The sequence below is a fragment of the Micropterus salmoides genome, unplaced genomic scaffold (genome assembly GCF_014851395.1).
Source record: "Micropterus salmoides isolate LMB-PRFRI ecotype aquatic unplaced genomic scaffold, ASM1485139v1 Ms_hic_scaffold_1, whole genome shotgun sequence".
NCBI classification, from domain to species: domain Eukaryota; kingdom Metazoa; phylum Chordata; class Actinopteri; order Centrarchiformes; family Centrarchidae; genus Micropterus; species Micropterus salmoides.
In genome coordinates this window covers 56,484,173-56,505,904 of record NW_024040040.1, presented here as the reverse complement: position 1 = coordinate 56,505,904, position 21,732 = coordinate 56,484,173, and the positions used below count along the sequence as shown (strand labels likewise).

General features: G+C 43.0%; 1 protein-coding gene across 1 annotated transcript in view; it reads right to left on the bottom strand.

Moving 5' to 3' along the window:
- The window catches only part of LOC119897296 (NLR family CARD domain-containing protein 3-like), a 28,563-nt gene extending 16,960 nt beyond the window's left edge, over window positions 1–11,603 (bottom strand). Inside the window, exons 1-4 of the mRNA XM_038710909.1 lie at window positions 11,318–11,603; window positions 11,093–11,230; window positions 10,320–10,436; window positions 9,916–10,017 (exon numbers count right to left, since the gene is read on the bottom strand). Coding sequence (XP_038566837.1) covers window positions 9,916–10,017; window positions 10,320–10,436; window positions 11,093–11,230; window positions 11,318–11,454 — 494 coding nt within the window. The 5' untranslated portion in view covers window positions 11,455–11,603. The remainder of the gene's footprint in view (window positions 1–9,915; window positions 10,018–10,319; window positions 10,437–11,092; window positions 11,231–11,317) is intronic.
- Window positions 11,604–21,732: the final 10,129 nt, after the last annotated feature.

The window sequence follows — 21,732 nt, the reverse complement described above, 5'->3', positions numbered from 1 at the left end:
TGAAGAGGCGTGTCATCCAAGACATCCCCTCCACATCCAAAGCTGGACGGATTTCTGCATTTCTGGATGGATTTCATCAATCCCCGGCTTTACTGGGAGTGATTTGAATAGCTCAGTGACTTCCACCAGGGAAATTGACAATGAACCCCCATCAGCCTCCAGCTCTGAACCTAAATCTTAAACCAAAATGTTTAACTAAGGAAAAGTGAGTTTGTCGTGCTCAGGAGAAAATATACAGAATTATTAGGCAACTAAATTACAAAATTTATGTCTATTAAATTACTTGTTATCTCTTGCCATTCCATGCCATCAGAGCAGGGGTGTCCCTCTCAAACTTCAAGCTCTTGAAAACTCATATATTCAGACAACACTTTGCACTTCCGGTGGTCTTCTTATTCTATCCCCTTACAATTCTCTTGTATGTATTGTATCTTACTTCTTTCCCTAGGTATTTACCCCATTGATGTCAAGTATTTATTGCTGCTCTTACTAGTATGTATTGTCACTTGTAGCTCTCTTACTGTATTGATGCTTTGTTGATGCTTGTATGTTGTTCCTCAAATGTAAGTCGGTATGGATTAAAGGAATCTGCCAAATAATTAAATATGAATGTAATTCTTAATTTTTAAAGTGTAACAAAACAAAATGACAATTAAATAAAATGTCTGGCCTTTCAAAAATATTTAGTGCCAGTAAAATGCCTTTTTTGTGCATAAAACATTTACATTTACTCATTTGGCAGACACTTTAATCCAATGCGACTTACATTTGAGGAACATACAATCATTAACAGAGCATAAAATACAGCACAAGATCTACAACTTACAATACATATTAATAAAAGCAGCAATAAATGCTAGTAAGCGCTAATGGCACATATCGCATCAATAGGGTAAATACCTAGGGATTAGGGAGTTAGAGTTAACAAAAAGTGCAATCAATACATAGTAATTGTAGGGGATAGAAGAAGAAGAGCACAGGAAGTGCATATTAGAGGTTAGGAGTTAGAGGTGTTATCAGAGGAAGTGTTCTCGGAAGAGAGAGTTTTCAAGAGCTTCTTGAAATTAGGAAGGGACGCCCCTGTTCTGATGGCGTGTGATAGCTTGTTCTACCATCGTGGTTTCACAGATGCGAACAGCCGGGACTGGGATTGCTTTGTGTGAAGGAATGGCAGAGCCAGGCGGCGTTTGTTGGAGGAGCGTAGTGGTCGAGAAGGAACATAAACTTGTATTATGGAGTTTAGGTAGATGGGTCCAGACCCTGTAGTCACTGGTGACATATTGAGTGGGGTAGGGCCTTTCTGATGTTGTATAAAGCAAAGCGGCATGACCGAGAGACAGCAGCAACATGGTCTGAAAAGGACAGCTGGTCATCAATCATGACACCCAAGTTTCTCACCACCCTGGTTGGAGTCATGGTTGAGGAGTCAATTTGTAGTTTGATCTTATGGTGGATAGATTGCTTGGCTGGAATGACCAAGAGTTCTCCAGTCTTAGAGAGGTTTAGCTGAAGGTGGTAAGCCTTCATCCATGCAGATATGTCCGAGAGACAGTCTGTGATCCACGCCGAGACGGTGTTCACCCCCGCTGTCTCTCTGCCTGCCTTCTTCTTCTTTGTTGTTTAACGGCAGTTGGCATCCAACATTATTGGTGCATTACTGCCACCTACTGTACTGGAGTGTGGGCCAGAGATAAATAAATAAATCATCAAAACAAAACTGAAACAAACAAACAAAACAAAAATTTAAACTATATCCTTTCTGCCAGTTTCCTTTAAGAATTGAAAAAACAGTGTACTCATATCATTCAATTACTTCCCCAGCACTTCCCTAAGTGAATTCCCTTGCCCCCTAATCTTCTTATCCCCTCTTTCATCTTTGCCCTTTCCTCTCAAAACACTAAAAAATCACATGTTCCACAGATTCAATATTATCACAAAATTCACACCTACATGGTTTGTGCTTGCCCATAATATGTAAGTACTTATTTAACCCACAGTGTCCTATTCTTAACCTAATGAAGATGATTTCCTCCCTTCATTTCCTTTCAGTAATCCTCTCTGTCCCAACCTTTTGTTGAATGTTATATAAATGTCTCCCTTTCTCCCCTGCATCCCAGTGTACCTGCCACTTTTTATTAATTTTTGACCTGATTTGTGCTTTGGCTTCTGCTTTACTTATTGAAATTGCTATTTCAACAGCTTCCCGTTTACTGGCTTTTGTTTTGCCAGTTTCATTACCCTTCACCCCCACGTGTGCTGGAACCCATGTAAACTTTACCCTTAACCCCATCTGACAAATCTGTGAGTAAAGTTCCAGTACTTCATTTACTATGTCCTGTCTTGCTTGTGACTTAAACGATTTCACACTCTTCAGAACTGCACTAGAGTCTGAGCATATGACAACTTTTGCTGGTTTACCCACTGCAATGCCAACCAAACAGCCACCAACTCCACGGTGAATACTGATAAATTATCAGAGAGTCTCTTCTGCATCTTTACTCCCATCTTTGGTACACTGAAAGCAGATCCAGCTTGTCCAGATTCGGGGTCTTTAGACCCATCAGTGAATATGACCAAATAGTCACTATACTTGTCATTCATCCTATCACAAAATATCTGGCATACATCCACCCTTGCTCTACTCCTTGAGTGGCTATTTAAAACCTCCAGGTCTGCACTAGTCTGCAAAAGGAGCAAAGGTGGTCTGACTGGCAGCGGAACTGTTGGGCAAAATTCCTTTCTCTCAAGTCCCATCTCTTTCCCAATTGCATCTCCCACCCATTCAAAAATTTTTAACCCTTTCATGCTCCCAGTATACCTGCATAACTGCTCTTGTGGGGTGAGACCTCCCCTGTCCTTGGAGATTTGCCCAATAGTTGGCTGCCAGCTGTTCCCTCCTTCTTAACTGCAGAGGCATCTCACCCATTTCTACCTGCATTGCCACTGCTGGTGACGTATGAAACGCTCCAGTGCATATTCTCAGCGCTTGTGTTTGTACAACATCCAAATTGGCCAATGTGATTCTAGCTGCATCTCTGTATGCTATGCAACCATGATCTATTACCAATTTAATCAGTGCATCATATATCCCCTTCAGTGCTTTCCTACTCGCCCCCTAGTCCACTCCTGCCAAACACATCACATTTAATACCTTGGTAGAAAAAAAAGTGTACAAGCAATAGGTTTCAGCTGTCGCATTCCTTGTGTCAAGCAAATCTTGAACATCCCAGTTAAAAGCCCTACCTCCTATTCCCAATTTATCCAGATTTATCATCAGTCCCTCTTCCACATCATGTCATACGCTTTCTCAACATCAAAGAAGACTGCTACCACTGTTTCCTTATTGACCTGGGCTTTCCTTATTTCATCTTCCAGGCATAAAACTGGATCCATTGTCCCCCTCCCCTTCCTGAATCCACTTTGATCTGATGCAATTAATTCCCTCTTTTCCAAAAAATAAACCATTCTGTCCGTTATCATTCGTTCCATAACTTTACACACATGAGATTTTAGATAAGATGAGTCTTATTTGAAACTGCTGGCTAAGGATAAACGTAAACGTTATTCACAATACAGTAAGATTGTTATTCACGTCGGCGGTAATGACTCCCGGTTACGCCAATCGGAGGTCACTAAGATTAATGTTGAGTCGGTGTGTACATATGCAAAAACAATGTCAGACACCGTAGTTTTCTCTGGACCCCTGCCAAATCTGACCAGTGATGACATGTATAGCCGCATGTTGTCATTCCGCCGCTGGTTGTCGAGGTGGTGTCCAGCAAACGATGTAGGCTTTGTAGATCATTGGCAAACCTTCTGGGGAAGACCTGGTCTGATTCGGAGAGACGGCATCCATCCCACTTGGGAAGGAGCAGCTCTCATTTCTAGAAATCTGGTTTAGAAATCCAAGTTTATTAGTGGACCAAATCCGTGACAAGCCAGAGTTGAGACCAGGAGGCAGAGTCGCAGTTTAACACACTTCTCTGCCCTTCTGTTTCAGCAGTTACCCACCCAAAACCCTACGCAGAGTCGCAGTCTAACACACTTCTCTGCTCCTCCATTTCAGGAGTTACTTAGTGAAAATCCTATAGTGACGGTGTCTGTCCCCCGACCATCGAAATTATAACTCATTTGAAAGCCTTGTTCTTAGTCTTTCACACCCAAGTTGGAAATCACTGCAACCAATAATTTTTGTTTGTACCGAGCACCTGGTCCGTACTCTTTCCGGACTCCGAATTCTTATCTGAATTTGCAGAGTTTTTGTCAACTTTAGTCCTTAAAATGGACAACGTTATTATTGTAGGGGATTTTAATATTCATGTGGACGATGAGAATGACAGCTTCAGTACTGCGTTTATCTGTTAAATTCCATTGGCTTCTCTCAGTGTTCATGAACCGACTCACTGTTTTAACCACACCCTCAACCTTGTTTTGGTGTATGGTATTGAAATTGAACATTTAATAGTGTTCCCACCGAATCCCTCTTTATCCGACCACTGTTTGATAACTTTTGAGTTTGTATTGCTGAACTACATGCCTATCTGATAGTACTGTAGCTAAATTAAAGGATGCGATTCCATCAGCTCTAAATTCATTATCAAGTCACAAAGTAACAGAGGACTCCTATGCTAATCTCAGTCCCTCCCAAATCGATCATCTTGTTGATCATCTTGCTGCAGGCTCGCTGCGAATGACACTCGACTCTGTAGCCCCTCTAAAAAAGAAAATAATAAAACAAAGACGGTTAGCTCCATGGTATAATACTGAAACTCGCAAATTAAAGCAAATATCGTGGAAACTTGAGAGGAATTGGCGTTCCACCAAACTGGAAAATTCTGGTTTAATTTGGCAAGATAGTCTTAAAACTTATAAGAAGGTCCTCTGTAATGCCAGAGCAGCGTACTACTCATCATTAATAGAGGAAAATAGGAACAACCCCAGTCTTTTCAGCACTGTAGCCAGGCTGACAGAGACTCGCAGCTCTATTGTGTAAGTATTCCCATAGCTCTCATTAGTTACGACTTCATGAGCTTCATTAATGATAAAATTCTAACTATTAGAAACAAAATTCACCAAGACCTGCCCTCAACTGGCACCAAATTATCTCTAAACTCAGGAACCTTAGAAACAGCTGTAGAAACAGATATATGTTTAGACTGTTTTGCTTCCCTCAATCTTTACCAACTAACTTCAATAATTTCTTCATCTAAACCATCAACCTGCCTCTTAGACCCCATCCCGACTAGGTTGCTTAAAGATGTTTTACCCTTAGTCAGCACTTCTATACTAGATATGATCAATCTATCTATATCAACAGGCTATGTACCACAGTACTTTAAAGTAGCTGTAATTAAACCTCTTCTGAAAAAGCCCAAACTTGATCCTGATGTTTTAGCCAACTATAGACCTATATCTAACCTTCCATTTCTCTCTGTGCTGTGTGATGTTCTACAGAGCAATAGTTTATTTGAGGATTTTCAGTCAGGATTTAGAGCTCATCATAGCACAGAGACAGCACTGGTGAAAATTACTAACGACCTCCTTATTGCATCAGACAAAGGACTTGTCTCTGTACTGGTTTTACTAGATCTTAGTGCTGCATTTGATACCATTGACCATCAGATCCTATTGCAGAGACTGGAATATTTCATTGATATTAAAGGAACCGCTCATGCATGCCAAAGTTAGTCATGGAGTTCCTCAAGGATCTGTCCTCGGACCAATCCTTTTCACTTTATATATGCTTCCTTTAGGCAATATTATCAGGAAATATTCCATAAACTTTCATTGTTATGCAGATGATACTCAGTTATATCTATCGATCGAGCCAGATGAAACTCATCAGTTAGCTAAACTTCAATTGTGCCTTCAGGATGTTAAAACCTGGATGACCTGTAATTTTCTAATGTTAAACTCAGATAAAACTGAAGTTATTGCTCTGGGGCCCAAGCACCTCCGTGACGCATTATCTAAAAATATAGTTTGCCATGATGGTATCGCCCTGGCGTCCAGCACCACTGTGAGAAATCTTGGAGTTATCTTTAATCAGGACATGTCGTTTAAGTCTCACATTAAGCAAATTTCAAGGACCGCCTTTTTTCACCTACATAATATTGTGCAATAAGGAACATCCTGTCTAAAAATGATGCAGAAAAACTAGTCCATGCGTTTGTTACTTCTAGGCTGGATTACTGCAATTCCTTATTATCAGGCTGCTCGAAAAAGTCCATTAAGACTCTTCAGCTGATCCAGAATGCTGCAGCACGTGTTCTGACAGGAACCAGGAAAAGAGATCACATTTCTCCTGTTTTAGCTTCTTTGCATTGGCTTCCAGTAAAATCCAGAATAGAATTTAAAATCATTCTTCTTACCTACAAAGCTCTTAATGGTCAGGCACCATCTTATCTTAAAGAGCTCATAGTACCTTACTACCCCACCAGAGCACTGCGCTCCCAGAATGCAGGGTTACTTGTGGTTCCTAGAGTCTCCAAAAAGTAGACTAGGAGCCAGAGCATTCAGCTATCAAGCTCCTCTCCTGTGGAACCAGGTTCCAGTTTGGGTTCAGGAGGCAGACACCATCTCCACTTTTAAGAGTAGGCTTAAGACTTTCCTCTTTGATAAAGCTTATAGTTAGGGCTGGCTCAGGTGAGTCCTGAACCATCCCTTAGTTATGCTGCTATAGGCCTATACTGCCGGGGGATTTCCCATGATGCACTGAGCTCCTCTCTCCTCTACTTTCTCTCCCTCTGTATGCAACCTCATCCCATTATTGCATGTTACTAACACAACTTCTCCCCTTTCTGGTAGTCTTGTGCTTTCTCGTCCCTCTCCTCTCTCCTCCTATCACTTCTTGCAGGTGTTTCTGGCTCTGGAGCTGTGGAGTCTGGATCTGTGGTTGCGGGTCACCTGCTGCCCCCGTGTTCCTGCTCGACACCCTCTGCTACAACAACTATTGTTACTAGTCCTATTGTTATTATTGTTATTATGATCATTAACATTACGATTGTTATCATTAACACTACTATAAATATCTGTACCATTTTTCATTTAGTCTATAGCAACATCACCTTTACTGTCTGTACGTCTGTGTGTATATTGTGTAGGCTCTCTCTCTCACTCTCTCTCAAGGAAGTTTTTCCTTGCCTCTGTCGCCTAGTGCTGCTCTTGGTGGGAATTGTTGGGCTTCTTTAAATAACATCAGAGTATGGTCTAGACCTGCTCTTTTATGAAAAGCGCTGTGAGATAACTGTGTAGTGATTTGGCGCTATATAAATAAAATTGAATTGAACTGGCGACCTGTCCAGGGTGTACCCCGCCTATCGCCCGATGTCAGCTGGGATTGGCTTCAGCCCCCCCGCAACCCTGTACGCAGGATAAGTGGTTGACGATGGATGGATGGATGGATGGATGAATTGAATTGAATAGAATAGATGTTAAAGCAATTGGCCTATAGCTTGTAGGTTTTGTCGGATCCTTCCCTGGTTTCCTAATTGGGACTACCACTGCTTCCTTCCAACTCTTTGGAAGCTGCCCTTCTTCCCACACTCTGTTGTATAGCCTAAGCAGTCTTCCTAAAGCTACCTCCCCCCTATATACAAAAACATAACATAACCTGTTCTTGCAATCTGCCTTAGATAATGGAGCACTCAGTGCATCATCCACTTCCTCCCTTTTTTCCAAGACCCCAGGATACGCCTTCAATGTCATTTCCCTTTGTTTCTTCCACTCACCTTCCAGGTTGTCAGAGCTATGTATTGCCACAAAGGTTTTAGCCATTATCTTTGCCTTCTCTTTGTCAGTGACTGCCTTCTCCTCCCCACTAACCAGTACAGGTTAGTCCCACTCCCTCCTTATTCCACTCAGCTTCTTAATCATCCCCCACACTTCTCCCACCGGTGTCATTCTTCCTATTGAGCTGCAGAACCCGCGCCAATATTTCCTCTTTGCATGGCGTATCGTCTTTCTTACAACTGCTTGAGTCCTTTTATATTGGAGTAAATGCTCAAAATTATGAGTACGTCTCAACAACCTGAAAGCCCTGTTTCTACTTCTTATTACTTGCATTACTACCGTGCATTCTTGTGTCCACCATGGAACCACTTTCCTTCTCCTTATCCCAGAACTCTTAGGAATAGTTTCATCCACCACTTCTTTAATAATTTTTTGGAAAGTACTATAATCTCTGTCAGTCTCCATATCTCTACCCTCCCTAGCTAACCTTTCCTCACATAACTCCTTGAATTTGCCCCAATTAGCCTTACTAAAGACCCATCTCCCTCTTCCCTCTCCAGACTGTTTTTCCACCCTCATTCTAATTGTGCATAACATAGGAAAATGATCACTCCCTACTGTCGACTCCTCCCATTGATTGTAGAAGTTGATTATCACTACATTCTCCATTCCTACCCACACCTCCACCACCACATACTCCAGCTCCTTCCCTAATCCCAGAATCCTATATGGCATCCCCTGTTTAATAAATGTAGCACATCCTCCCCCACCTCCAGTGCTTCTATCTCGACAGACATCCACATAACCCTGTATCACAAAATCCAGATTTGGCCTTAGCCAGGTCTCTTGAATACAAATAACATCTGGCTTCTGCACCATTTCATCAATAACTCGTTTAAACTCTTGTCCATTTGCAACCTGCCTTTGGGCATTCCAATGTATTAATAACAACATGATATATATTAACCAACCCATGATTCCTGGCTAGACTGATGTTTGAGATCATCTCTCACTGTTTCCCATGTCAGCCATGTTACACCCAAATGCCGTACTGCTGCCATCACTATCAGCTGTATTCTTTCTGTCTTTGACTTTACATCTGCAGTACCATTAATCACATCAGCAATAAATGTCACTAACTTTCTGACATCCACTTGTATCATATTTCCCTCATTCTGCTTCACTTGCCTTGCTTCATGTCTTACATTATCCTCAATGCTACCCCCTGCTGTCTGGTTCTGAACCTTTTTAACCGCTTCTGCGTATGACACTTTCTGTCCCACTCTCACTTGTTGCTCTTGCACCTCTTCCTTCATCATTGCGCACCCTCCTTAAGCCACGCTATGTGCACCCCCACAATTACAACATTTAGGTGGGACACCTTACCTTCTATTCCCACAATATTGAATTGAAAATTACCAGCAGATATACTTAGGAAAACAGAAATGTGAGTGACTCTCCCTCAGAGTGCATTGCTAAAGAACACCTCTGCAACGCTCCTCCAGTGGAACTGCTCAGTGTCTGGTTGGATCAGACTGGCTGTACTTGACGGCTCCCACTGTGAATGTGTCAGACTGTAGTAGACACTAGTATTAGACAGCATGAGTGCTTAGAGAACATCCATATTGAGAGTGACGGAAAAACACACTTGTCCTAATCCCTTGCCATTTATTTTTTTTTAGTGCTGGTTAACTATTGCAAAATATCGCAATTAATCACATGATTTTCTGTGATTTGGTATTCAGAGCCAGTGAGCAACAGACTTTCAAAATAGTATAATAATAAAAACTGCATTAACATGCAATAAAATAATTACCTTCCATCCATCGTCAAACAAACTTATCCTGCATACAGTGTTGCGGGGGGCTGGAGCCAATCCCAGCTGACGAATAGTGGGGTACACCCTGGACAGGTCGCCAACCCATCGCAAGGATGATAAAAATAATTGTTGGAGTTAATTAATTAATGTGTTAATGCGATAGTAATGCGTGCACAGCCCTAATATTTTTGTTTTTATTAAACTAGACTTCCTGTCCTGCCCTGTGGGATGGCAGTGAGAATCCCTTTACCCACAGGATTCTCAAAAATATGTCAGCCTCTACTTCCATGTACGTCTGTAAAGTTTTAAAAACGGGAAAACTGTGAATCTAATACTAAAACATTGTTTTTCAGTTAAATCCTCACCTTTGATCAACAGAGGTAAGTCCATCTCTAAAGGTTGGCTGAAGCACAGATGAGTCACTCCTCATGGACACAACGCTGGCTTCCGGTTTTTCCAGCTTCCTCCTGATTGAAACGCATAAAAATGGGATATAATGTGCTGCACTCAGAAGACTGTAAAACTATGGAGAAATTTGACAGTTTGCTTTTGTTTTTTATCTATCTCTGGACAACCGTGCCGCCCACTCTATCCAGCAGAACTGAGTTTTCCACCACTGAAAACAAAACTTTTCTTAAACTTTGGGTAGGTTATGTATTTCAGAAGCAGTATTTGTAAAAATTAGCTTTGCATGCCGACAGCAATCAATCTGTTATATGCATAACAAACTATTAAAACATGAATTTGTCCTAAATTATTAACAGCTGACCTCTTTGCTGCAGTGGGATGTCGTCCTTGAAAATCAATGAAGCGATTATTTGACCGCTCACTCTTAAAGGACACACAGCTGGATCCAGGTCCAGCACAGGCTAGGCTCTCATGGATCCTGTTAGACAGAAAGGAAGACTTTTAGTCTCCAGCCACAGAAGCTGCTGGAGAAACTAGCAGCTATCAAGAAAAGGATTAAAGTTCAATAAAATTGGAAGCTGAATGATTTCAGTCTGTGTATTATCGGTTCATTTCCATCAAATATTGGACCAAACCAGGACTAAATGTACTGATCTCTGAACAGATCTTACTGTTACTGACAGATAAAAAAACTTAACTTAAAAGAAGCGCCGAATGCAAAATAGGTTAGTAACCTGAGGTTAGTAAACATGTTTTGCTCAGCATTGGCCATTTAACGTAAGCTTTCTTCTTGCTTTAGCTACGACCTACAGAAGGTAAAGTCCGACTGTTTTTTGTTATGAAAAGATGAATGAGCGTTTGTTTGCTTGCCAAACTTGTGGTGGAGACTTGACTTGGACGCTCAAAGACTAGTGAGCATTTCTGAGGGACAGACTGGAAAACATGTGGACCTGTCCTTTAATCCTAATCTGGCTCTGACCTTCATCATCATTCTAGGAGAACATGGACATTAGAAGGACAACTGGTCAGACTGGATTTAATGAGGACAAACATCAGCAGGGAGCAACATGAGGAGGGAGACATGAACATTTAGCTCTGTTTGGCCAACACTGTTTAATACTGACACATACTCACTGTCTGTCAGACACATGTCCTCGCTTAAACTCAATGGGGCGATTCACTGACTGGTCACTGTTGAAGGACACACAGCTGGGCTCAGGTCCAGGTTCAGGTCCAGGTCCAGCAGAGTCTGGTCCCTGCTGCTGCTCTGGGCTTCAACACAACACACACAGAGCTTTGAGAGTGAATAATGATGGTGGAGTGATTTGAGTCCTGGACAGTTAGAGATCCTCATCTCACCTCTGAGCTTTGGTCTGGCTGTCATGTTCCCCACACAGAGTGCTTTTAGAGGGAGGGACTCCCTCCTCTCTGTCCTCACACTGACTCATGCTGCTCAACTCACATCCACTTTCACCTGGAGAGGAAACACAAATCATTCATCTGCACATCAACTCAAATCCTCCTTTCCATCATTTCTCCTGGAAAAAGATCAGCTGCTCCTCCATTGATTGGCTGCTAGTTTCTGTTTCATATCAGTGGCAGCTGAATGCAGTCAGACAGCAGCGTGAGGCAGAGGAAGCTGCCATCAGCTGACTTCTATTATCAGTCCACTAGATGGAGGCATGAAGCTGCAGCCCAGCACACACACCATGCATGGAGGAGCGACTACATTCACTGACTCACTGATATGAAACATGAGCAAACTCTAAAAATGCACTCCAGGAAGTGTATGAGGTCATCAGGAGTCACATGACAAAACAACCAGATGGTGTTTTTATTGAAGCTGCTGATTTGAATCAAACAGGTCTCTAAGTTGTTTTACCTGAACTCCAGCAGCATCCCCACCCCCACCAAAGACAGAAGAAGCTTTCCTTTCAGGTCAGCCAGGAAACGTCAGTATCCTGCTGTGTCTGACTTTACGTTGGTTTTCTTCTAGCTGAAGAAAGGAAAGAAACATCAGCTGCTCATTAGAAGTTTGATTCCAGTAAATCAATAATCCAACAACATGGAGATTTCTCTTCAAACACAAGAGTTCTCCAAACTCTCTACTGAAATAAGAAGTGAACAACTACTACAAACATTAGACAGCAAGAAACAAATCCTGAAGGGACTAAAGACAAACTTGGTGTTAAACTATCAAACAAAGCAATTTACAGTTTCTTCAAAGTGTTGAAGAAGAAGACTCTCACTGGACGCTTGCAGAGAAAAGGCATCCACACAGGTGAGCTGTTTCCTGGAATGGAAGCCGGACAGGCAGGAAGCAGCAAGAGCAGATTTTCACAATAAGAGGACATTTAGCTGTGCTGTTATTCTCAAACACAGGCTCTTGTATGGAGATTGTCAGGAATCATTCATCATTTGAAGAAATGTAGAGATCATACCTCTGTTGATGGAGATCCTAACTTTGATCTGCGTTTCTTATGAAGCAGGTAAGTTGCTCAGCAGCAGCAGACCCACGGGCTTCTGAGGGGATGTGAGATTCAGCATTCATCTGATTAAAAGCTGATTCTTGAAGGAATGCATTTTCACATTTCCTGTTTCAATAGCTGTTCAAAGAGTCTAAACACACTACAATAATTCATATTAAGGTGAGAAAACAAGAAACCACTTTACACTATGGACCACATCCACAACTCTCTCCCTGCTCCCCTCTTTCCCTCCTCCTCATCCAACAGCAACTGGCAGCAAACAGAGACCTGAAAACTGGTTTTCCTTCATTCCACAGCTGACAACAAGTTAAACCTTTAGTTGGAGCAGAGAGAGACTTGGTTTGTTGGCTCTACTTCAGTTTTGACCTCAGTTGTTTTTACAGTGAAGGTGACTCAAAGTACACAAGGAGCCAGTGAGAATGACTAGGCTTACAGGCTTTCATGGAGACAACTGGCATGATGCCAAATAAGACCCAGAGACGCCTGAAGACAAAACAAGCTTCCGTAGCCAGAACACATATGGAGTACTTCAAGTGACCATATAAAAACTAATGCCATGATTTTTGCCATCTGAAAAGCTAAAATTTGCTGATTTTACTTTAGAAAAGAACAAAAGCTGCATTTAAGCAGTCAGCAAAGAAGAGAAGCAGCGCTGGAGAAAGCTAAAGTCTACTTCCTGCTTTCTTACAGTGCAGACGCTTTGCTGCTTGCTCTTGCCTCTCCTTGTATTCTTTTGCTTAAACTCTCTTTTTTCCCCCTGCTAGAAGTCAGCAGCTCTTCGATACTTTTAAATCACTGGGACTGTCAGATAAAGAAGGCTCTTGCCATACTTTAAAAACTTTTATGATCTTAGTGCTATGCGAGTGTTGCCTATCAATAGCTGTACTGCAGTGACTGGAGCTATAGCTAATGCTAATTAGCAACAAGATGCCCCCCTTCTCCACGGACGACTTCTACAAACTTCTACAGAAAATGACTGTGCTGGAAACCAAGATCCACAGGTTAGAAGTGAATGGACTATGTGGGAATGACACCACTTTACGGTGGACCCAAAACAGTGGACAAGAGCATGCTAACACACGGCTAATTAGCACCAACAAGAATACCAAGAAGCAGGAGGCCTGTGTACTGGGTAATAAATCTGAAAGTGGGAGTCCTCACTGAAACGCTCTTGGTGCAAAGCCTCAGAGTAAATCATTTCCTGGGGAAATGGGAGGACGAGTAACAGGCAGAACCCAGCGCCCTGAGATTTGTGATGCGACTGGCTGGCCTGCATTATCATCCAGGCAGAGCGCCTCTTCAACCCCTGTTCTTGGAGGACACAGCCGTTGACAGCTGCAAAAGGGAGAGTTAGCAACAAACCTCCCCAGCAACCAAGTGTGCAACAGCAGAACAGATTTTCACCACTATTGCAGGACCCTGGATCTCCGTCTGATGACCTGGATAACCTCCCGTCCTCACACAGAAGGGTAAGGACTGAGAGTAAAATCAGAAAGTAAAAGGCTGCAGGGAAAGCTAACGACTGGGCCTCAAACTCTGATTGTGGGTGACTCTGCTGTAAACGATGTAAGAAGCATGTGCAGTAAGAACTACAATATACTCTGCTTTCCGAAGGATACGGTGTCTGACTTGGCAGAAATAATCCTGCATATCGTGGCTGAACATCCTGCTGTGAAAAACATCATATTCGGGACCAATGATGTTGTGAAGCAACAGTCTGAATCTGTTGAACACAGTCGGCTCTTTGAATGCTGAAGTGTTTATCAGTGGCCCTATACCGCCAATCCGAAGAGGAGCTGAGAGATTCAGCAGACTGATGGCATTGAACAAGTGGCTCTCAACGGCATGTACTGTCCATTCAGTGCATTTCATCAAAAAACTTTTACTTTCTGTGGGACCGCAGACATCTTTTTAAGGCAGATGGACTTCGCCTTAACAAGTCAGGAGTAAAACCTGTCAGAAGTAAAACCTGTTTTACTTTCTGCGTCACTCATCTGTTCCCTCTGCCAAGGACAAGAGACAAGAGGAATCAAAACAAGAAGAAGACATAACACAACACACCAGAAACCTTGAAGGAGAGCCACCCCAGCCCCTGCTGGAAGAGAGCTCTGATCACAGGAGACATCTGAGCCAAGAGGAAGAGCCTCCACCTCTCTCACTGAAAACCAACAGTGAGGATTCAACATCTCAACCCCCCCCCCAATCCCCATCTCCAGACACACTTTCTCCCCTCTCCCTGCTGTTGGAGCTGGGACCAAATTTACTCCCCGCACCTTCCCTCGCTCCACTCCCATTTTCTCTACCCTAAACCCCCCTCACCGTCCACCTCCACCACTGGTTCTAAGTCCTCCAGGTTTGACAGGTGTCACAAATACAGCACACAACCCGCTCCGCAATGGCGAAAAAAGCCCAGTAAGCTCTGTCTGATATGTGCTGGGTCCAGGCTACAAGGAAAATAGCACTCATGACTCTTCCCAGGACAAGCCGGGGCCCAGTGTGCTGGTAGTCTTCTCCATCCCTGTCTTGATAGGTAACAGAAAAAGCATGGTGTATGTGTTAAAAAACTGGAAGCACTCAAAACATTGTAGTATCCAATACTTGCATTTGACTCATAACAGTTCAAAATAGCACTGTAGCAGCAAGACAGAGGGTCAGTGACCTTTTGGAGAGGTGTTCTACGGGGAGAGCAGTGATTGGTGGTTATGTAGCTTGAAGGGACTGAACCCTTCTATAGAATTTGACCTCTAACCCCTTGTTTTGTTACCTCAAAATAGTACTGTACCCTTCTATGGGTTTGACCTTTTACTTTGCAGACTTCTTCTATGGTACCTAACAGCTACCCAAACATATCCTATATAAGCTGTGTTTGATGTACAGAGAGACAGAGTGGCCATCGGGCTGGGTCACTCTCCAAGCTGCTGCAGAGCTTGTAATTGATGCTGAACTCTTTGATTTAATAAACTTTTATGATCAAGAACAGTGTCAAGCAGATTTCTTCTCAACACATCATCGCAGCTTTATTGTTCGGACACCACAGAAATTGGCACCCCAGATAGGACCGTGTTGTGCCTAAATTCATCGTTCCATCACGGGCTACATCGAGCTGACTCCCGCTGCAGAAGCTAGCATATATGGTGAGTTTTCTGATAAACTGTGGGCGCCGGTCAGTTTGTGTGTCTGTGTGTGCGTTACAGGGTACACCGGTTCGCAATAAGGGGTGTGTGTGAAAATAATGAAGAAAGATAGATAGATATAAAAGGTAGAAAAAGGAATAGCCTACGAGTAACGGAAAAGTTTAAACTTTGCAAAAATTAAGAATATGGGCCCTCAGATTCTTATAAACGGAAGTCATGTGGGATGGAAACTACTGTCGCGCGGAACTAGGCTTTAAAGAATAGTCAAATTGGATTAAGGGAAAAAGAGAGTGTAACCCTGGCCAGGGTCATTTGGTTTGAATAAAATTATTAAAATTAAAATTAAGTATATTATAAGGATTAGGACGCCGCAGATCAGGACAAAAGAATTGTAATTGCAATTGATGGACATTGATTTTCAATATGTCCCAGAAACAGCAGGGCCTATTTCAGTGGAATGTGAAACCACAGAGGTCACCAAGGGCTGCACCTCTGTTACAGGAGAAGCCAGTGTTCCAATTAGACAAAACAGCCCCAGACCAGTTCGGAAAAGTGTCCAACCAAAACGTTACGAAAACTAGGATTGAAGTACCTCTAGGGGAGTCAGCTAAGCTCCCATGTCAGTGTATGAGAGAAAATAGTGGTGAAGGGAATTTTAGAGTTCAGTGGGAAGATAGCCATGGCAGAGTTTTAGATTTGGTAGGAGCATTAACATCAAGAAAGTATGCGTTGCTGAATGATATGAGAAGACTGGAGATGGAAGGTGATTGCAGTCTTTATGTGTATCATTTCCAGCAGGAGGATCAAGGGGATTATAAATGTACGTTTTATAAGCCACAGTTTGAAAGCGAGGGATTAGAGCCGGGACTTGGAGGTCATGTAGTGACCCTGGTGGTGACAGATGTGAATAACAGTAAAGAGATCCAAGATGTAAAAAAAAAATAGGAAAATCAACAACAGTAACATCAACACTTCAGCCTAATGCAAGAGCAGTAAGAAGCAGTTCTACTCTTGTGTCAACAGTCCCTAAAAGTATAAATGTAACACTTTGTTTCACAATCCTCTCCAGGGTGCGGTTATCTCTATTGCTTGTACACTTTTTTCTACCACATCTTTTCTTTCCCTTCACCTCTCTATTAATGTGCTTTGACACAGAGCTCTGTGAACAGCCAGCCTCTTTAGCAATGACCTTTTGTGTCTTGCCCTCCTTGTGCAAGGTGTCAATGGTCGTCTTTTGGACAGCTGTCAAGTCAGCAGTCTTCCCCATGATTGTGTAGCCTACAGAACTAGACTGAGATACCATTTGCAGGTGTTTTGAGTTAATTAGCTGATTAGAATGTGGCACCAGGTGTTTTCAGTATTGAACCTTTTCACAATATTCTAATTTTCTGAGATGTTGATTTTGGGGTTTTCATTAGTTTTCAGTTATAATCATCAAAATTAAAAGGAATGAACACTTGAAATATATCACTCTGTGTGGAATGAATGTATACATTATACAAGTTTTACTTTTTGAATGGAATTACTGAGATAAATCAACTTTTTGATGATATTCTAATTATATGACTGGCACCTCCGGTCATCTCATTTACAATATATGTTCATCCTGAGACTGTGGGAGGGTTGGAAAGCAGCCAACATCTTGTAAATGCTTTTTTGCAGGCAGATGTAAGAATGGCAAATAAATACTTATTAACGGATCTGGACCAGAAATCCTAATTCCCCCAAAACAACGAGGAAAACTGTAAAGGTACTTTATTATTGAGTATAGTAGTTCTTTTTACATCTTGTGAAATGGTTTAATCGTTGGGCATTCCCAAAACACATGCCAGTGATCAAGTTGCCGAGTGCCACACAGCCTCCAGCATTGGTTGAAGAACGTCTCAGTATCTTCAACCAAGTCCAGTTGCCCTTGATTTTAACCTTCGTTGGATTACTTTGTAAAGCAACATTTTTATGAGCAATCAAAATTTAGTTTTTAATATTGGTTCATTAAGGTCTGTTTTTGGTTTAATATGTTCAAAATAATTGCGTAATTGATCAAGATGGTATACATTTTTCAGACCCTCAAAGTCCCTTAATTTTCCATTTGCTGTGAGTGAATAGAAAGTTGTTATTCCTTTGGAAATCCATTATTGGACTGATGCATTACTACTACTTATTACTACTAATACTAGTCGCTACTAAAAGCGACACATAAGAGGCTTTATGTCTATGAAGATTCTCAGTCATCCAGGTCATAGTTATCCAACGAAGGTTAAAGTCAAGGGCAACTGGACTTGGTTGAAGATACTGGAAGACGTTTCGTCCTTCATCCAAAGGACTTCTTCAGTTCTGACTGACTGGCAGGGAAACTCAGCTATTTAACCTCAGTGGGGTCGTTGGCCCGGGTCATCGATACTGCTGGTTAGTGTTCCTGGTTGCTGTAACGACAGTCCTTACAGTCGTTGAGACTACCGGTGGCCAAGACTGAACGACCATCGTTGGTATCTTCACCTGAGGCCAATAGGTTACGTTTGTTGAGTTTTCTGGGAAGTGATGAAAGGACAACATTGTAAGTGGGGGATAAGTGGTGGCGTAGACCCCCTCCCCTGTTCAATGACGGCTTCTCCACCCAGGTGTAGATGGCTTCCTTGACACCTCTTTCAAACCATCCATCTTCTCTGTCTGTTCACCTGGTGGTCCTCAAACGAGTGTCCTCTGTCCTTCAGATGTAAGTAGACTGCAGAGTCTTGACCTGAGGAGTTGGCCCTTCTGTGTTGAGCCATGCGTTTGTGTAGTGGTTGTTTAGTCTCCCCAATATACAGGTCTGTGCATTCCTCACTGCATTGGACCGCATACACTAGATTGCTTTTCATGTGTTTGGGTGTGCGGTCTTTGGGGTGTACCAGCATCTGTGTTAGTGTGTTCTTGGGTTTAAAAAACACAGGGATGTTGTGTTTAGTATGTCCGGGCAGTACGTAGTTCTATAACTTTGTTATTGTACAAGCTTTATGTGGTGAATTTCTGTTAAGAAACTCCAAGGGATATTTAAAGATCGCTGTGTTTTCCATGCTATGCACGTGTTTGTGTCCAGTACCACCCGCTCTGCTGTGACTGCTTTGTTCCTATTACTGCGTGAAAACGTATCAGTATTTTTATCAAGCCAAGGAACACGCTTGCTGAATGCAAGTTCACTACCATTCCTCTCATTGATAAAGTTGTAGCTGAGTGTGTTCAACAGTAATCAGGATTTTTGGTGTTGGCTTCTGTTGTCTGGGAACAGATACAATTACACATTCTGTCCAATCCAGCAGTGTATCCAATCCAATCCTGCTGAATGAACATTCACTGCTGGTGGCTATAGATAGACTGCTTTATTGTATATAGTTTTATCTATGCCTTTCTCTCCTCCTTCTGCTTACTGACCCCACATGCACACACCACGTGATCTCTGAAGCTAACCAGACATTTGACCCACAGCAGGCTAGCATCAAAGGTTTCCAATATTTTTTAGTTAAGGGATTGTTAAGAGAGCTATTTTCCGCCATCTTGATCTTGAAATCACATGTTCAAAAGTGCCATCTTGATTCCAAAATCAACTGGCCTCTAGCCCACTCTGAACTGGATCTGCGAGCACCCACGTGGTTGGATCCACCCCCTCTCTTAGTCTCTCCCTCCTTTGTCTCTCTCTCTCTCTCTCACACACACACACACACACACGCACACACACACACAAACATCACACATACACACACACACACACACACACACACAAACATCACACACACACATGCTTGCTGGATTGTTGTATGTTTTGTATTGATTTGTTTATTGACTTTATTACATTTGCTTAGAATAGTTAATAGTGATTTACTTGCTAGAGTTGTTGGTCATTGATCTACGCTTGAGTTGAATAAATCCTATTATAATTTTAAGAAGTCGTTGCCTGTGATTATTTGTGTATAATGTTGTAGTAGGAGTTGGTTACCATGGCCAGTGTACAAATTCACCTATAGGTATAGGTGGGAAAAGTCACTTTTGACAGACTCGAGTCATCAAATCTCGTGCAATAAAATATACTAATCTTTTTTTGTGTAATTTTGTTAATTTCGTTAATTTTAACTAGGCTGGTTATTGCGGCGCTGCAGCCCTTTAGTGGGCGATTTAAAAAAAACAGCGCAGTTCTCAACACAGAAGGCTGCCTGGCTTTCTCTAATTGACAATATATAATGTATAATGCACAAATTCACCTCTTGATCTTTCTCTATCATGGTTCTATAAAGCCCCATGGAGCCACAACCAAATTCAAACCATGGAAAAACCACAGAAATATATTGTCAATATTCAATTAAGCCACTACTCCGGCTATATCCGACCATTTTCACAATCTTTCCTTGAGTATACTACCAGATCAGCCATATATATAATTATAATTACTATCTTTATATCTCTAAAGTGCTCATTCCTAACGCCTATCCATGAGTAAAATCTATATATTAACATCAGATTTGCAGGGAATATATTGAAGTAATAAGCTTGACACACAATGAATAAACACACTCTTATTTAAATTTTATAAAATTAATAAGAATCTGGATAAAGACACCAAGTTCTTAAAAGAACTCCAGCACAGAGAAAGGAACAAAGAAATATTAACACATAATATAAACGCAGCAGTTTGGCAGGTCTGGACGCAGAATGGGCCACATCAGGTCCAGATTCTGCAGACAGTGTTGTGGTGGCAGCCCGGCTGACGGTGAGTGTCCTGGTTTTTTCTCCTTTTTATCAGTTTTTCTGCTTTTTTCCTTGGTTTTCTGTTCCCCTTCGAGGGAACTCGAACTGCGTCGGTTACGACACTATGGGAACGCCTCTAGGCGAAGCAGGTCTGAACGTGAATGAAATCACTCCAATCCTATTGGCTTGTTGCTAGAACGGTAAGGTGTGACAGAATAACCGGAGGAGTATAAAGCACACCTGTACACACTCATCATTAGCTTTTTTCTATTCAGCAGGCGCTCTGTATGTTGTTTGAAGAAAGCTCCAGTCCTACAAGCAGTATGTCTTACCTGAAGAAGAAGTCTACCAGCGTATCCGGCAACCAGATGTACAGAAGGTGTGTTTTTTTTTCTTGCCCTCGGTACATCACGGATGGAGATTCTCATGAGATGTGTGTCTCATGTTTGGGGATGGAGCACGCCCGGGCAGCTCTCGAGGGGGCTGCCTGGACCCGTTGCGAAGCCCTTTCCGTGCGGGTACTGAGGTACAGCATGGCTCTCTTTTCCGAGGATGGCCGGATGTGTTTTCCCCGTGGTGTGGGCCCGGCGGCCTCACTCATGGGGTTCACAGCGTGATCTATCGGAGGATTTCAGGACGGCTGAGGCTTTTTCCCGACCATCATCCGCTGGCTCCAACGCTTCCTTTCCTCGTTCGGGAGCCCGTTCTCCACGCCACCTCCACGCCGGTCTCTGCCATACTTTCCTGATTTACATGATGAACTGAGTAAATCATGGGGCAGACCCTTCTCTACATGGCTTTCCACACCCCGATCACTGAACTACAGTAATGTGATGGGGGTTAGGGACCGTGGTTATGGGAGGATGCCTCGGGTGGAGGATGCGCTTGCGAGCTATCTCTCCCCTCGACTTGCGTCCTCCCTGGAGAAGCCGGCGTTACCATCCAAACCATGTCGCACCACATCCACGCTCGTGTGGAAGGCGTACATGGTAGCGGGCCAGGCAGGTGAGAGCTTGCACACCATGGCGGTGCTTCAAGCCTACCAAGCCGACCTGCTACAGGAGATGGTTCAGAGCTTCGCAGAACCACGGAGCGTTAGACGCAGGACGAAGCGTTCCGCCAGTACCTCCCTCGCCGGTCTGGACCCAAGGCAGCTGAGGCTGCCAGGCGTAGGTCCCTTCCCTCTACAAGCTCCTACGGAGAGGAGAGGAAGCAGAGTGTCGCTTCTCGGGGGCCCCCCCCGAGGAGCTGGGGCAGCGAGACGGCGCTCTCACCCTCAGCCGTCTGAGAGACGCGATCTGAGGACCGTCATCCAGTCCCAACGGAGCTCAGGGAAGACCGGGGTAGGGGAGTCTTTCTCCCCTCCTGCACCTTCGGCGGCTCCCCCCTGCCGTTCTGGGGCTTCAGGGGTCCACCAGAAGATCACACGAGACAC